Below are 19,009 nucleotides of genomic sequence, written 5' to 3'. Positions count from 1 at the left end.
TGTATGTCCATTTTAGCTAATTGATTTGCAAGATTTTTAAGCACAAGAGTTATGTTTATCAGCATCCAGCACAATGAGGTTCCAAACTTGGCTGTGTGACTATAGTATAATTATTTTTACTCCTATTATGCTAAGCCTAGTTTTCAATGGGATTAGGCCAGTTAGATATTTTATATACAGTTGTTCTCTTGGATTATAGGACAAGATGTTCATAGAATCATTCAGGTTGAAAAGGACTCTAGGTGGTCACCTAGTTCAACCTCATGCTCAAAGCAGGGTCAACACTGAATTCAAAGCAAATTGTTTGGGGCTTTGTCCAGTTGGGCCTTGAAAACCTCCAAGGTCAGATGTTCCATTTCTTCACTGAGCAGCCTGTTCCAGTTATCCTTAATAGGAGCTTAGTTCTCCTCATAGTGAATTTTTTCCTTCTATCCAGTTGGAATTTCCCTGTTTTGATTTATGACTGTTTCCTCTCATCCTCCTGCTGCGCAGCTCAATAAAGAACTTGGCTCCATCTTCTTAGGAACCTCCTTGTGGGTATGGACAGGCTGCTGTTAGGTCCCCCCAAAGTTCTCTCCTCTCCAGGCTGATGAAGAATGGTTCCCCTAGCCTCTCCTCACAGCGCAAGTTCTTCAGCCCCCTCATCATCTTGGTGTCCCTCTTCTAAGCTCGCTCAAGTTTATCAAAGTCTTTCTTGTACTGGGAAGCCCCAAACTGGACACAGTATTTCAAATGTGCTCTAAAGAGTGCTGAGTGAAGGGCAATAACGACTTCTTTTGACCTATTGGCTATCCCCTTTCTTGTACAGTCCAGTATGCTGTTCTCCTTCATCACTGCCAGGGCACACTGCTGATTTATGTTTAGCCTACTGCCCACCAGGAGCCCCATGAGCTTTTCAGCAAAGCTATTACCTGGTCCCAGTTCCCAGTCTGTACCATTGCAGGGAATCAGTCCATTACAGGGGGAGCACTTTGTATTTGTCTTTTCATATTATTCAAACTCAAACTCTGGATGAAAGATCTTCAGGTTTAAATAAGACTTGGAAATACTGAATAAGTGATGGCAGTAGGATATTTTCAGTTAGTAATAGCAGAAAACAAAATGCTCTAAACAGACATGTAATTCCAGAAAGGCATAACTCAGAAGTATACCTGCCTATTATAACTCTTGCAGGAGCTGAAGCGRCTCATATCTTTGCACAGAGACACACTCAATATTTCTAGCATTTGGAAAAAAACACTGTAGAAGTGCCAAGGGGAAAAAAGCCACAATCACCCAAAAAACACCATAGCAACTTGGCCATCCCAGATAATCAAGTTCAGATCAAGCTAGAATGAGAAAATCCCCTTGTTTAGTGAAAATAAGATTAGAGCCAAAATTCAAGAACTTACAGACAATGTCTGTAGAAGGTAAAACTCAGCAGTATTGCAGTTCCCCAAAATAAATAATGGAGGAGATTTGCCAGTACTACATATGGTATGATTACTTGAGATTACAATAGATAAAAAGCAATGCTATGAAGAGGAGCTGGAAGCCAAAGTAATGGTTAGGAAGTCTTGTGACAAAGCAGAAGCAAACTTGAGAAAGCAGCAAACTCAAAAGGATGTGTTTGACAGAGGACTTCAGAATGTGTCTAAAAATCTTAATTGATTTTACAGAAGAGAAAATAATTTTTAAAGATTAAATCAAGAATTCCAAATTGCAGTGGTAGATCTGAGGGTAAAAAGAAACACAAATAAAACCACTATTCTGCCTATTCACTAACAACATATTGGGGGAAAATATGAACAAGTAAGACCAGGACATCCTGCCTTCCCAGCCAGGTTGTTCATAGACATCAAATAGGAAAAAAACAAGCAAAGAAGAAAACATCGCACAAAATCATACAGGAAAATCAAGAGGGCTGTTGATGACTGCAGATCATAGTAGTCCATTAGAAACTTTGAAAAACAGGCCTTGTTAACTCTATCTCAGATAAAAGAAGACAAAAGCAGTTTCAGGAATGTGGCCATAGTAAGTATAATAGTGAAGATGATCTCCAGGACTCTAGCAGTGACAGTCTTTTGTAAGGGAACTGCTTTCCTAATGAAAGGCCAACTACAGTCAATGGAAAAGCTTTCTTTGGCCTCAATGGACATGGGTATTATGCCCTAAAAGAGCAATTTTATACAGACTAAAATCCTGACCCCAATGAAGTAAATAGCAAAAATTCCATTAGGCTCAGTGGAGTCAAAATTTCTACTTAGAGATTTGTGTCTGTTAGAGCTTGATGCCCTTGTAGAGTAATAAAATAATATTTATACTCAGCCCTGCATATGCCTGCATTGATTTCCACACGATAATATATGGTGGTGATCCCACAAGTTACTGAAGTATCAGTTTTTTCAAACAGAAATAAAAAGATTAGGGATATTGTTTCTATCTTGTTTCATTCAAGGTTTCAGTGATCATGTTTTTTTAATAAATCCCCCAGCCAGTTGTTTGGTGTTACAATTCTGCCTTATTAATGCATTTCTCATCTTATAATGCTTCATGATTTCAGAAGTTTAGGAAACTTTCCATTTGTTTATCTTTTCTGTATCTGTTGAATAAATTGCTGGTAGAAACCCTGGCAGATATTGCATCTCATAAATCAAATATCTCTCACAGAGGTTATAGCTAACAGCCTGTACCAAGTCCAGCATTGGGGCTCAGTTGACACACAGCAACTGGCTAAGGTGCGATCAACTGGTGTTTCAGTCTGAGCCCTCAAAAACCACAGGTCTAGCTGTACTCTGGCTCAGATACAGTCCCTGATCCCAGCCTGTGTAATAGGCTTCATTAGGGTATGTGGCATGAGAGAGGAGAAGTGGCAGATTTTACCCTCTACAGTTGTTTTGTGTCTAGAACTAACACCTTAGGAAGACCTCTTCATGCGCCCACTTCTAATTTACCACTTGTAAGAATGGGGCAGGTAGTAGAATGCTCCGTTTATACTTACCCCTGCGTAGAAGCATTGCAAGGTTAAACTGCAAGTCAAGCAGAGGAAGTTAATACACTTCCACCAAGCCCTGAGTCCCTCAAGGGGTAGAACTGCCTTTGTTCCAAAGACAAGGAAATACCCCCAGTCTTAAAGCTAGCAGGAAAAATTCTGTGTCAATTCAATACCAGTAATCAAGCAAATTAATGAAATTACTGGTCTGTGAGGTCTTAGCACCAACCATAGAGCTCTGTACAAGGTGGAACAGCAAGGATGATTGATACTCGCTGCTCTTTAGAGTACAATGCTGCACTGTGTATAGGGGCTTCTCTTTGGTTGCCACTCTGTGCCACCCCCTCATACAGGGGGTTGTAATGTCCCTTCTTAATTTAAGTAGTAGATTACTTGCTAAGAATGAATGGGTGTCATATGCTCTAGGAGTATAGGTCTTCCATTTAAYTGAAAAAATTAATGATCTCCATTGAACAGTGACATCAAGTACTTGGTATTACTGTTCAATGGAGGTCATTAAGGAAGCGGCCAGGATGTATTAAAGTCAAGACCTTTGAAGGAATCCATGAATATAGTTTTGGACAAATATAGGACAATGTGCCACCATTTGAAAATGAATATATTGCTCATAAGAACACTGTCACAAATATATATTGGTATATAATACGTGCTTTTTCATTTTGGAATCCTAATTGGGGTCTAAATTCAGAGACCTGACACTGACAAAAAGATACTTGTTGTCTTCAGCTATTGCTTAGAAAACATCATCCTATTTCTTCAGGATTTGATTTACAGCTATAAGAAGTACAGTTCCTCAGGAACTGAGCCAGGGCAGTTCATTTCCCATAAAACAAAGGTCTCTGATGAGTATGTTTGGTAGCATTCCCTCTGATCTACTTTATCTGGTTTCCAGTGGTTAGAATAATCCAGTCTTTCTGAAAATAAACTATTCCATATTCACCTTTTTCATCGCATCCATATTTTTCAAGGAATATTAGCCCTCGGTCTGCTTTTAAATCAGTTATATATTCATGATTTCTTTTATGTATGTTCAGTAGAAAATTCCTATTGACACACAAAATATTGCTTGGTGGTTTAGCCTACCAGCGGTAGATGAACTAAACCTTTTAACTTATGCACATCAGTTATAATTTTTCATTCTCTTAATAACATCAAACACATGAAAAACAAATAGAGTGAGTTGATAATTTCTAACAGTAAAATACACTTCACATATTTTGCTATCATGCTGTGGAATAACTCTGCAATGTCAAGTAGCACACAATTAGTAAAACTGTAGGGGGAAAAAAAGAAGTGTTTTGATCCTGAGGAATTTTTATCCTAATCAGATCGAAATTTCAATGCTCTTGTAGTGCTTAGTATCTTCAATCACCAAAAAAAATCAAACTGATTCCAATGTCAGGTTTTGCATTCTGTGACTGAAATAAAATGCTAAAATATACAAATGAATCTCATGTTTGTACAAGTTTATTATCATCACTAAAAAACAAGATTGATTCTGAATTAGGATGATAAAATGTCTGGTGTTTAGGTAATTCTTAAACCAAGCCTGCCTGGCATCCTGATGACAGTCTGGTGTATCTTGTTTTCAAAGTATTGCAAAGGCATTGGTGTAACCAGTCGCACAATCATCCTGTCTGTCCATACTATGGGCCAGCGAAGGTTTCTGCCTTGGAGCCTGCCATCCTTATGTCCTTTTGGCTGGAGTTGGTGGTGATAAAGCAAGAAGAGGGAACAGGAGATAAGAAACTGGAAAAAATGAAGCATATAAAGAGAACATTTTTTGCTTCATACTAGGAAAGAAATGAATGTAAACTTTGTTTTTGACACATACCTAATTTTTGTTTTTCTGTCCTAATGCATAACAGTTGCTTCCAGAGTAATATCATTGTCTTTAGTTCAGCACTTGATATTCTTACTATTTGATGGTCTAGACTCCATCTATTTAGGTGTGTGGAAGCCATTGCCAGAGTATCTGGTCCTTGTGCAGACCCCGGTGAATTTATTCACCAAACACATCTGAGTTAGCAGCATGTTTGGTTCCCATTTTTTTTGTAAGGCACAGCAAGATAAACTTGCAGTCATGCGTCCTGTTCTGGTTGCAGCTGAGCAAAGTGAAAAAATAGTCACATCAGCCCACCAGCTACTGCTCAGCACCACCCTCCCATCACACCAGCCATTTTTAAACCCTCTGATCTGCCAACAATTGTTTGGGTGACTTGTCCCTCAACTGGTTCAATAATTTCCTATCACTGAACTGTATAAGCACAAATAACACAAGTCTGACACAGCAAGAAACATCAAATCTCAGGAGACTTGTACCTAACCAAGAGTATGTATGCTTCATGTCTTTCAGAGTTATGGAGTTAGCCATGCTCTGAAATCCTGCAGCTACTATGTTTGCTCTGGCAAATGCTTCGCTGGTTTATGTGAGATTCTGGTCTGTCTAGCTCATTATCTTTTTCTGCTCTCTGACCAATGTCAGTTACTTTAAAAGAAGGTGGAAAACATTCTGCAACAGGTAGTTATGTATACATTGCTCCCTTTTTGGCCATGCTCCACTATTAATTCATGACTGGTTCATTCCTTAGAAGATGAGAATTTGCACCTAAATTACAGTTTGTGGAGGGAGCTAGTTGCTATTGTAATGTTGGGTATTCTAATTATCCATATAAATATTCAGATACCATTTTAAATCCTGATAAATTTCTGATCTCCACGATATCTTGTGGCTAAATTTTTCACATGCTAATTGTGTGCTTTTGGGCACGTTTTTTCTGTGTATGTAAAGTATCTAAGAGAGTTTACCAGCAGCATCAGATCTTTTGGATAGTAAATAAACCAGAGAACTGTACAAAGCTAAACCTTTAAGCTGTTTAAACCATTAGCTGTGAATCTGCCTTTTCCTAATTGGAAAATTTTGCCTTTTCTAGCGTAGCGATATACAGTTATTTTGCAAGGTGCCTCAAATATAGTTTTCATTGATAGCCCTTTAACTTCATTCCTGATGCTTTCATCTTCAAATTAAATCAAACTGTTTAATGCAACGCTAATTAGTACATCCCCATTTCAGTTTGTAGGCACTCCATTGTAATTCTTTCATAGCTTTTTTTTTTTCCCACAGTCGAGCATCAATCATTGCAAATGCCCTGCCTGCCTAAGTAACACAAAATGACCTCCGTGCATTTGTCATTTGCCACGAAAACAAAGAGAGAAAACTGAACTGTGCGTGGAGGTGTACTCAGTGGTCTTTTCACAGAGATGAAAAGTGCAAAAGAAAGCCAAGGAAAGAATGTTTGGTAGATGTGCCAAGTATTGTTTAAATCAAGGAAAAACTTTTTCAGAAATCTGCCTTTACCACCAGATTTAAAATGTTTTTCAGGCTTCAAAGAACAATTGAGTTCTCATTTGGTATCACTGTAATGTGCTTCTATCCTAGTGCCTTAGTCAGTTGAAATTTTTAGCTAAACTTTTCTCCTATTTTTACATTAAAAATGTGTGCAGTCCTGGCTGTATAATTAGAGCTACTGCATTAAGGGACTGCAGAATGAAGGTTGAGTTCAGACTTCTGTTCAGAACCTTGGGTTTCCCTGTTACTCCCTTAATCATCTTTTTTATTTTTTAAATCTTTTTGAGCTGAAAATTTCCAACCCCAAAGATGAATTTATACTTTGGTATTATTCTTGTGATAGATTGCAGAACCACATGATAAACTGCAAAGCCATGGGAATAACAGGATTTATCTTGCATCTCTGACAGCTTCACCTTCACTCTGTTCACTAAACTATTTCTATGGTGACTTTTTCTACACTCCAACTGGCTGAGCCACTTTAAATGTATGCCATGTTAAAAAGGAAGGGGAAAATACTTCTGGCCACACACCATTTTCCCTTCATTGCTGAGGTTCACTCCAACATTACTGAGACCAGACATTTTCATTGTCTTATAGTGTAAACTAGAAAAGAAGTGTTAGTCCATTAAAAATCGGGGGATGGCCTAACTATTTTGTTTCTAACTTAACCCGACTGTGAAATACTCCAGCCTAAACTGATACTGCATTAAGGTAAGAAGAAACTGTTGCAGATCTTCCTAGAGTTTAAAAAATACATTAATGTTACTCCCCCCCCCCAAGGTCTGGACAGTTGAACTTGTGTCTCTGAGACACGCAATCTTCAAAGCCAGAAGTATATGAAAATAGTATCAATTTGTGTAGCATATATCAAATAGGTGATGGTGTGCAATAGGTCTTATTAGCACTCACTTGGAAGAACTTACATAAATCACTTGTGGCTTTCCCATTCAGGGGTGATGTGACCAGTTTTGGATCAATATAATTTTTGATCTCAGATAACTTACAAAGCAAGTGGGCTGGTGTCCACGACTCTGTCCCAATGGGCTTCTGGAAATCCCCTTCCAAACTTCTAAAGCTTTTGTATCTAACCTCCAAAGATTGTCAGGTATTGGTTCTGAAATCATAACATGCTAACTTATTTGAAAGTTATTTTATTTTTATTTTAAAAGGGATTTTTTTTTCTTTTTTTGGGAGGGGGTAGTGCTAAATTATCTGTTTTGGGCTTGTGAAGAAAGGTAGAAAGTTGGTTTTGTTTATTTTTTTTACAAGTGATCTAGTTTAAAAGTGACAATATGTTTTAAAAATATGTTTTAGATATAGTTTATTGCCAAATGTGAGATGATGGTGAATCTTTGTGGTGGTTAGAAGGGGGTTTAAACATTCAGTTGTGCCATGTCATCCTGACATTCTGTGCTGTGGGGATTAGGCTGAGAAAACCAAACTCATTTCACTCAGTACCAGCACCCAAACTGGGATAAGCATAAGCATGTGAAAGCATGTTTAAAAGGATAGTATCCTTTCCCTGGAAACAGCCCATCTTAATCTGTGAAACTGATAAAGCAAATTAACATTACTGCCTATCTGTTTCTGTATTTTGATCAGCCTCTGTGGAACTTCCCTATTGGATGAGGCAGAGCTGTGTACAGTCCACTGACACCTTTGGCATGGAAAGGGTTGTGTTCTAAGGTCATTAATAGGTTGTCATATGACGGACATTAATATTAGTGGAGAGATCGATTTGAGCTCCTTGAGCAAGCAGGGCCAAATTTCTCCCCTGATGTTGCATTTCAGTAGCTGAGGGCAAAATTCGGATCTGGAATTTCATTTTCCCCTCCAGTCTGAACATAGAGAGTTCATTAATGCTAATGGAAGTCCTGTCTGAAGTTGGTGTTCAAAGTGGGCTTGGGTTTCTAAAGGACTATTTCAATATTAGCAGAAGGAAATCACTTCCTGGCAGGACTGAACTTTTAAAAGTCATGGGGAGACTGACAAATTATGAGGGAGAAGAAAAATTAAGAAAGAGAGAAGGAAACCTAGACAATCTTAGTAGACAAATCAAGTGTTCATTATTCAATACAGTTTATTTTTAAATAAACATAGCTAGTTAGTTTATTTCTATCTTTTAGAAAGTGTATGTTTGTACAGACATTTTGCTTTACCATGGTTAGCTGGTTTATTAAACGTTTCTATTTGGCTCAGATTTCAGCACAAAGTATTTCAGGTACTACCCAGCAAATTTACCCCTGAATGGTAATTCATTCACAATACAGCAATACAGGAGAAAGATCTAAGACATATAAGGAGGTACAGAGACAAAAAGAATATATTTTGTTTGCAATTAAATGCTTCCTATGACACACTCTCAACTAAGCAAAGAACTTAAAAGGAGAAAATATGAAAAAACAATAGACTGTGGATCCCAGGTAGTAAATTATTGTCTTTGGGCAGTATAACTTTCACTGTCTTTCACAACAGAACAGTATTCTGATGTGCATGCTGTTAGCATCTGTGGGAGAGTGTATCTACTGATACATTGAATTAGATATTATAATTCTACCATTACATTCGATCAATACCCACATAATGTTTCAAAATAAATATCCTCCCTAGTATTATTGTTCTTGTTAATAGTTAATGTTAAGCGTATGTTTTCATGATTATAAAATTGCCATTTTGATTGATGGATGACTGGCAAATGGTATCTTATAAGCATTATGAAAGAACGGAGGGGGAGAAAGAAAAGTGTCTGTTGTTCAAGAAGGAGATGATAATTTGTACATAGTGCTAGGAAATGCTTTTTTTTTTTTTTTTTTGGTCTTGCTGAGTTTTAATACTTTTGTACTGCTGCTGTGAACTAATAAACTGATAACATCTGGTTATTTTAAGCAAAATATCTTCCTGGTCCTTATCTGAGATAATCTGGAATCAAATGAAGGCAGAATCTCTAATGGCAGCTAGCAATTTTCAGAGGGCTGGAGAACCACTGTCCTGGAATTAGGACAGGCTACAAAATCTGCAGGTTGCTTTTCCAAACTAACCCATGGAATTTTCACTATTTGGAATTACTTTTCTTCCCTGGCTGGACACACAGCATGTAAGACTTTTCTCATTGCATTTGACAAGTGATGGCCTTGAGCTACAAAGCTTGGATCCTAATGTGAATCCACATTTTTCAACAGTTCGACTCAGACTGCTTTTAACATTTGCTCCTCTGAAAAGGCAAAGAGTGGCAGGAGAAATATTCTTTAGTTTTTAAAGATCATTAATCTTCCCAGTTTTTCTTTGCATAGAGGATGGGTTTTACTTTCATTTTCTGCCTGCAGAGTTGCTGAACTTTACTTTTGCCTAATTTGTTTGGTATTTATATGCATAACAGTCCTATACTGGAAGATTAAACAATATTCCATACTATAGAAGTAAGCAATAAATCATTTGCCACACCTTAGCATTTTTGGAGTGAATGCGTATGCTTAAAAGAGCAGTTCCAGAAGAAGAAAGTTAGGTGGGAGTTTAGGTACTGGTGAGATACGGTTTTCTTTCACAAATCCAAACTGCTAACTCCTGTTTGCCCTTGAAAATGATGAATTTATCTTTAGAGCCCTGCCATTATTACTGTCTAATGTTCATACAATAGCAGCCAAAGTCTCAGTCAGTATTATTGACATAATATGCTGCATTCTACACAAACCTAAAAAAAGATGTTTTCTGTCCAGCATTGAAGGTTTGTTCATGCCATGTGATGAGAGCAAAATGCAGTTTTCTAAAGCCACACAGAACTGATATTTTCCTAATCAGTTATCATATTTTTATTTTCTCAAGAGAAGAGAACTCTATTGCTAAATATTGCTCAGTACTTTTTTTTTTTTCATTGCTAAAATCCAATTTGTGGATGCCTCCTATTTAAAACATCTAACTCACTAATTGCAAAATCTATAGAAAAGTCCTTACAACATCAAAGGCTCACTTGATCCTCTGAGCTGTTATAAATGAAAAACTGTCTCTGTTACAAGCAAATAAAGCACTTAATGCACTCTTTCTGGCTGTGATGCTATTTTTCCTGTGGGTTTTGAAAATGACCTTCCTGTAAGCATCAAGGACTGTAACTTTTCAGATAAAGGAACTTGTTCTTATTTTAAGCCTATGCCAGGTTCTTTCCCCTACAGCCCACAGTTTTCAAAAGCAGAAGAAAAAGTAAACCAGAATTAAAAAAAAAAAGCACCTCTGTTTCCAGAATGAAGTTACCCTGTCAGCTTGCCTTGGGTCTTAGGTGGAGAAGTGGAGATTAAAGAGTCAGTATTCCTTTTCATGTTTCATCTGCCAGTTTTGTGAATGTAGAAAGAGTACTTGTGGGTACAGCTAAGTATCCAACTGTGGTATTAAGTACAGTATTTTCATCCTCGTATAGTAAATTAAAAATATTTTTGTAAATTTATAGCAAGAGGAATTCAGTATCAATACCATACAGTCATTGATAAAGGTATCTCAAGGAGAAGGGTGAATAGCAGAGCAGATGTAACCTCAATATTTTCACCAGTTAAAAGAACCTTTTTGTGAAGCTGTGTGAATATGTAAGATGATCTCATCATTTCCTATTTACTCTATACTTACCTGAATACGCAATATAGTGTAGCTTTTAAATGCATATGCGCATTAGTAAAATGTCCTTTTGTAAGAGACTTCTCTAAAAGACTGCTTTTGATATACAGTTTCTTCATCTCCTCTTCAAACTGAATTAAACTACTTCCTTCTTTTAAAAAACAACTCACTATTTAGAAGCTTTGGCTTTGATTTCTCAGAACAGCCTTACAGGAAGAAACCATGTTCTTTTTCTTTTTGTAACCATATTTCTGAAGACAAACTTGTACTGATTTACTCCGATTTTCTAACGGAATTAGGTTCCTGCAAAGAACACTGACTGTTTCTTCTTCTCCCCCCTCCTTCACTCCACTGCTACAAGTATATTGCTGTGCACAAAGCTTCCAAGGAAGACTGAAATCCCTCTTTTGGGAACTATGTACATAGCAATATATTCATACTTGGAGAAATAAGTGGGGGTTTTTTAGTTCTTAGAAATGCACATACTATGCATTTCTTGCATGTTAACCTCTGACATGAAACTGAATAACTAGGTAATATTTCAGCAAATTGTAGTCAAATTTAGCATCCACCATTTTAGGGAATATATCTGTGCAGGCAACGTAAAGGTCACTAATTTTAAAACATCAACCCTCAGTAATTTCCTTTGATTAAAGGGTTTATATGTATATAATTATATTTGTCATCTTATTCCTAGTATTTATGGTTTTTTTCATTTTCCTCTTCACAGTTATAGTCGCTGTAAAGATTGTTTCTGACAGCTATTAAGCTGAAAGCCAGCGTTAGAAAGATTTCACTGTATTTCCACACAATTTGGCTTAGTAACAAGATCTGTTTTCTCCTCTTTCTTGTAAACATGTAACTCCCATCAATGCTATGGAGACTTATGCATTTGTTGGCAGCAGAGACTAAGCCTTTAAGAGAAGTCACCCTCCCTGCTATTCCTACAAATAAACCAATGCACCCAATCCTGCATAATTGCATGTAACATCAGTCACATGAGCTATTCCATTGATATGGTCACAAGTCCCACTTTCCCACATACTACATTGTCTGCAAGATTGGGTACTCCGTGTATATTCTTATGCTAAGAAATAGAAATGTAAAGCTCTTTGTATTTCTCAGTGTACAAAATTATGGAGATGAATCCTGGTTCTCTGAAAGGGATTTGCCTAAAGAAAGAGAGTCTGACTAAGTTCAGGATGTGTTCCAAATAGCATTACTTTTTCATAAGTTTGTGCTAAGCTTAAATGAATGGTCTGTTGCTAGTAATAAAACATAATTTCACTAGCAGAGCTTAGGTTGGACTTATTCTTTGTTTTCATTCATTCTCAAAATCTGTAGCATTCTTAATGGACTCCCTATACTTGCAAAATGGAGACCCTCAAAATGAAACTGGGCTTTATTCAGTAACACTAGTTTATTAATAAGTCAGATAGATATGACTTCCAGAAGCATCCTCCTATTTGTTCATTTGCTCAATATCCTCATCTAGTTTCTAAGTCTCAACTTGGCAATTTCAACAGTTAAAAGATAAGATAAATTAGAAAACATTTCCATTTTTTGCATTCTTTCTTTCATCTTTTCTTTTCATTGCATTGAGAAATTCCTGTCCAAGCTATAGCATGACCTTTCAGAACCGGGTTGTGGGTGCCTACTGTACTCTCAAAGGGTGTAAAAACCAGGCTTAGCAGCATGGCACAACTCATCTGCGAGAGACTCTTTCTAGAGAGAGAATTTTTTTATTGAACTGTGGGACTTCCTTCAAAGTATGGTACCCAAATCTCTCATATGAAACATTTTTTAGATGGTTGCAGTGAGGAAAATCCTGTGTATATGGTAATATAGCTGAGCTGGCCAAATAGAGGGTGGGTATTTGCAGGTAGATGAACTTCATGGAAAGCTCATTTGCAAGATGGTGTTTCAAAAATTCTTTGCATGCATAATAATTTGGGATCCTTAACCCTGGCTGTAGATGTTTTGCACGTGACTTTGATGTGCTGAATTCTCTTTCTTGAAAAAGCGAATACCTCTTCCTTCAAAAATAATTTGTGAGGTCTTAATTTTCCCCCTTTTTCCACAGTTCTGAAACAAATGCTCTGTTTTGCTCATGACAGAGACTTTTTCAGTGGTGCAACAACCAATGCAAAAGATACCGCAGGAGGAAGTGACATGTCTATAGTGAAGGAGACTGAAATCACAGGATAGCGCAGATATCACAGGAATTCCAGTGTGTTCTTCAGCTAGTCAGTAACTCACTTGGTCCCTTGACTTTCAAATGTGCATGAAGGTAGTTGCAAAGATTCATCCTTTTATAGTTGTATAGCATGGTAAACTCCTCAGATAAAAACTGTTATAAAGAACAGAACAGTATAATTAATATATGCAAGTACAGATAGTTTTTACTAGTTTCTGCATGCAACTGTGTTAGCTCTCTAGAAAGGAGACAGTATCACTCCAGACTTCCAGGCATATCAATTTTACTGTCAACTGTAAACAAGAGTATTTTGAATGTTCTATTTTACTGAACTGGAAAAGTCAACTATAATCAAAACTTACAGCAGTACTTTTCTTCCCTTATTCTTCATAACTAATAAAGTTGGACTCATTTATGTGAGACTGTTTTCTGAAGTTGCATACATCAGTGGTTTGACAGAAGTGCTGGAYAGTCAGTTGTTAGTATTTTATCTTTATTCTGCTCAGTAATGAGGTCTTGAAGTCAATAAATCACCATAGCAGAATATTTAGAGCTTGGAATATAAAAACAAAAATTTGAGGAAACTTATGGATCTCTGTTAGAAACAAACCTAGTTAACCAGAGGTGGCTGAAGAAAACAGGACCCAGATCACAAACATTTGTTCATATTGCAGCTGAACCTAACATACACATTACTTTCATTTGTCAGACATGCACTTTTTTATTCAATACTTGAAAAAGTGGGGGGGGGGGGAGGCGGGTCCCTCCAGAGAAGCAATGCATCTGTGTTTGTATGGCTGCCTTTGTAAATACCTTTTTCTGTAGATATCTGTTGTACATGGATTTAGATAGAGATACRTTCATAGGTATAATTAGGGGTATAGACGTTTGGTTAACTTGAAAGCTCCAAAGTGTCGTTTGTCACCTTAATGGTAGGAACTTTAACTGCCTTAAATACTTATTCTTTTCCAAAGTGACTTTTTTTTCTTTTCCCTCTACAAAAAAAAAATCAAAATGTACTTCATGAAACTATTGTATATGAAGCACTTATTAGCCGTAATTAAATGGACAATATGAATTTACTACATCTTTAGGACTCTGGCTTGTTCTGGTTTAGAGCAAGATGATTAATGCAAATACATATTACTTGAGATAACCATTTAGCAGCTAATTTAGCCAAATTTATTACAGCAGTTAGAGGTTTTTCATTTTAGCAAACGGAGACAAGGACATGACAAAAGCAGAGGGTGTATATGAATGCACACTGCCCTCTAGTGCACAAAGCTTTATGGGATTAGTGAGAAAGGCAGCAACAGTAAGCGTTCAAGTAATAATAACTACCCAGACTTTGTATAATTTAGGCATTGTTTAAAATTATGCCACTTCCTTCCACTGAAAGATTTGCATTTCATCCTCTTTTCCTGACACTGGTGTATCAGACACAAATCCAATCCATTTCCACTGGGAAACATTTTGGTTAAAGTATTACTTTAAACATCTGTATTTTTAAGCCTTCTTCCTGTGAGCATTTAATAACACTGTTTCACATTACTGATTGCTTTTACTTTTCTCTCTGTTGGCTAGGCTATTTAAAACATTGGAGAGAGCTGTCACTCTTAGGCTCTAACCAAGTCATTCTGTGCCTCCCTTAGGCCTCTTTCTCAGTCTGTTGGTGGATTTACTTTGCTCTGGCAGTAAGTAAATTCTCCCAAGACTTTCCCCCTACTGACCAGTGGAGATTTGGTTCATCTGAGAACTGTAAATTCTGTTTGACAAGATCAAAAGAAACAGATGTATAAGATCAGTAGTTGATATCGCCTGCAATAAGGAGAAATGATCAAAGCAGCAGGGGCAGAGTATCTTCCCAAACCTTTCAAATATCCAGGATCTCGAAGAGGTCTACCTAGAAGCTATGAATAAATCACATATAAATTTGCCTTTTTTCCCCTTTTCTTTTTTTTACGGTTTGACGTTGCAAGCATTGAAAATGTCCACAAAGCAATAAGTATTCTGTGAACCAAAGAGATTTGTAGGTTCTTTTTTGCTTTTCTTCTTTCACTAGAGTTTCCGAAAACAGATTAAAATGTTACTTTAAAAGCTTGTGAAACATACAACTACTTCTATTGGAAGTCAGATCCTGTTTGCTATCTCATTGGCATGCCGCATTAAGCCTAAAAGAGACTCAGTAGCTTCTGCTGATACACGTCATGTTATGCAATGAAGACCATTTTGCTGGGATACTAACAAGCTATATTTCTTGTTTCTCTTTTGTTTTCCCCAGTGCTGAATAAGGGTCAGTGTGTAACAAAGTATTACCGCTGGATGCAGAAGAACGGAGGGTATATCTGGATACAGTCTAGCGCAACCATAGCTGTCAATGCCAAGAACGCAAGTGAGAAGAATATCATCTGGGTCAATTACCTTCTTAGGTATGTCTTCCAATCACTTCCATCACTTGAACTGCTGTCTTAGTTGCTTGACTCTGTTGCTGTGAGTTTTAGGGAAAAAACAGTTGCCTGCTGGAGAAAGTTAATGAGAAGAACTTTCTCACATGATGCTCTTCAGAAGCAGTGCCTTTTGGTTGATGGTTGAATATGTTAAGACATCTGTTATGTCTCAGGATACTGTAATCTTCTTGAACAATTACATTGTCTTGGTCTTCAAATAGACCCTCTATCATTTTATTACCTGCCACCACTGCACTGAAATCTCCCCAGCATGACAAGAGATCTGGCCCAACTTGCAGTGGCTGTGTTACAAAAATCTCATGTGAAGTGTTGGCCACTGGTTTATTGGGCTTTGGAAATGCATGGAAGCAAATTTCCTGGAATGTTACAAAAAGGTGTCTCTGCAATATCACCAGTCCGGTCCAGAAAGTGTGATTTTCTCAGAAGAAAATCCTTGAAAGAATGTGTTGCTCTGGTAAGCATCAGACAGTTTTCCCCTTGAAAAGTGCAAAATAGGATTTAAAAATAAAAGTAGCAAATTTTTAAACAGAAATTGTGGTAGCATCTTGAAGGAAATGCTCTTCCTTGAGAAATTCTGTTTTACCAAAGCCCAAGTGTTTTTAAGGGACTGATTTCTGAACTCAAGGCAAGACCAACAGTCACTGAGAGACAATGAAGTATAAACCTGATCTTTCTGATCTGAAAACACCTATCAACACATTCTGTTTTGTGAAAATATTCAATAAGATTGGGTGATTTTCTGTTTCATGCCAGAGCACAAACAAACAAACAAATAGAATTTGATACCTTGAGATTGTCATGAAATACAATTGCCATTTGCTGGCCTGTTCCTCTTTTAAGTTGCTTGTCATGATTTGTTACATTCCCTTTGATGCCATAACAGTTCAAAGTGATGTCTAGGAGCTAGATTGTGACCAGGTCCCACAAGCCCCAAAGAGACTGTGCCTGCCTAAAGTTACATGTTGTAATACTTCTGATTCCCCTTCTGGGTCAGAGGAGGAAGCAACCCCTAGCAGGAGGGCATTTAGGGATACTGTGGGTAACCTTCCACAGTAATGGTGTGTTGACTGGTGCCTGGATGTTTCTATCCTGGTATGCCTGGTCATGGGCTTTTCGCAGTCTATTTTTATTCTGCTACCTTTTTTTCTCAACATCCACAGAGTGATGTGTTAGCTGAGCCAGCAAGAATGAGGCAGAATGCAACACTCAAAGAATTCATCGTAAGGGTGCCAATTCTGGACTGGAAGTACATCTTCACTGTCCTAATCTTAATCAGGGCTTCAAACTGCCCAGGAATTTGTGCATTTTCTGGCTGGGAAAGTGTTCCATAAAAATTAGCAGCTGGTGCCTCTGTCCCCTTTGCTGCTTTCCAGAAAATGGTGAACCTAGTCCACAAATGTTCCGCAAAAAGAGAGAAGCAGTATGGTCTCACTCTGTAAAGACTCCCTCTGGAACTTGATTTTTCTGATGCGTTCCCTTCACTGGTCTGTTAGAGAAAGATTAGCTTCTCCACTGAGTTTGTATTTTTAATTTAGATTTCTCTTAATACTAGAATCCATGAAAAATCCAAATGTCCAAATAATATTTTAATGACAGATCAAGGCATAATTAGGTCTACTCTTAGCAGGAGTACTGGTCTGTATACATTTCCATGCATTAGAAAGTATGATTCAGCTGTCTGTAAAAGGATAGACTAATTATAGTGACAGGGAGGATTAGTGCTGTTCTTGTTCTAGCAACTTGTTATTCACCATGTGAAAGCCCTCAAACATCTTTTGCTTGGAGGGGACAAATTTTGGGACTGCCCTGGGATGCAACATAATAAAGGCACTTTGTCAGGACAAAACCATAAAGATGATAATCCTAAGAATGGCATTTCAGTGTGAACTGTGTGAACTCTGAATTTTCGCAGTGTACTGTAATAGGCTGAATATGGGCACAATGTCATTGTGATACTGTGTCAGTCTCCCCTAGTGATGCCTCCTATTGTTCTGCGCAGGACTGCAGATTTTCTGCTCTATCACCAGGCTGGAATTTGAGCTGCATGGAAATGCTCACCTATTCAAAAATGATTGAAGACTTTGTTTATTTTTTACATTCCTATGCCACTTATGTCTAGCTATGTCTGTTTCTCTGTTCCACTGATTTGAGAAAGGAACACATTTTTAAAAGGCACAAACCAAGAAAAAGCATAGGCTTTTTTTTTTTTTCAGTCTCTCTGGTAGTGTGGCTTTTCTACATTGCAGTCATGTTCGTTGCTAACAAGTCACAGGTGAGCACCACATGAGCAGATGAAGATATGATTATAATGGGTGTGTTGACAGTTCTTTATCCCTAACATATGCATCTTAACATGCACATGTGCATCTGTCATATAGTTAGAATGGTTGCTTTTCATTTCTTGGTGATGTGCATGCATGTGTGCATTATTTAAAATATATATATATATATCCTTTTTTATTTATTTTTTGACTGAACTCTTCAGTGGTATTTGAGCAGTGGTCATTTTCCTGAACGCTAACTGAGCACATTCTTACTAACTTTATGTATGGTCTGCTTGATTAAAGTCTGGAAAACAGGGCATTGAGAAAAACAGGTATTGAAAGGGCTCTGACAGAATTGATAGAGAACATTGTTACAGAGATAACTCTTAATAGACAGTGCTGGTGGGAGAGAAGCAGATTGGAAAGGCTAAAATGCACTCTCTGTCCTTCCAGGCACAGTAATGGGATTGAATTCTAGATATTCTATTGTTGGATGATTACACAGTGTAGCTTTACTGTTAGATATCACACAAGTCATGGTGTTCCACTTTGGTAAGAATGCTTTGATTGCTCTAAAACTTCACTGGAATCAAACAAGTTTTAGTACCTGGTCAATGCAAATATTTAACAGTAGCATTAAAATAAACCTTCATAAAATCCCCACTGTGAAGGACTTAGGAGAAAAAAATGTATATTTTTGTATTTGCTCTGCTATTCTTGCTATTTATGTTCTTTGTTCCTGAACTCCGATATGAAAAGAGGGAAAAAACATCAACCTGCAAATCATCCAATTGTGTTTATATTTGCTGTATCTTCTTTAGTAACCCAGAGTACAAGGACACTCCGATGGATATTGCACAACTTCCTCATCTCCCAGAGAAAACCTCAGAATCCTCAGAGACCTCTGATTCTGAATCAGACTCAAAGGACAACTCAGGTAACACACATAGTGTACCTTCTTACTGCTTTACACACAAAAGAAATCCATATCAGTACAGCCACATGGTTATCTTTCCAGTTGTTTATATTTATCATGGATTGTTCTATTAAAACAAAAAAAATCCTCTAAAATTAAATTGAAAAAAGCTGTCAAAAACTTTTAATGACCTCAGTATTTCCATGCCTAAATTGCATGGAGCT

General features: G+C 37.4%; 1 protein-coding gene across 1 annotated transcript in view; it reads left to right on the top strand.

Annotated features, from left to right (window-relative positions):
- Positions 1 to 19,009, top strand: part of NPAS3 (neuronal PAS domain protein 3) — a 196,433-nt gene that overhangs the window by 172,560 nt on the left and 4,864 nt on the right. The window contains exons 6-7 of the mRNA XM_026085425.1: positions 15,419 to 15,566; positions 18,691 to 18,806. Of these exons, the coding sequence (XP_025941210.1) occupies positions 15,419 to 15,566; positions 18,691 to 18,806 (264 nt within the window). The remainder of the gene's footprint in view (positions 1 to 15,418; positions 15,567 to 18,690; positions 18,807 to 19,009) is intronic.

The sequence above is a fragment of the Apteryx rowi genome, unplaced genomic scaffold (assembly GCF_003343035.1).
Source record: "Apteryx rowi isolate R43461 unplaced genomic scaffold, aptRow1 scaffold_669, whole genome shotgun sequence".
In the NCBI taxonomy this organism is placed as follows: domain Eukaryota; kingdom Metazoa; phylum Chordata; class Aves; order Apterygiformes; family Apterygidae; genus Apteryx; species Apteryx rowi.
This window is presented reverse-complemented; position numbering and strand designations above follow the sequence as displayed.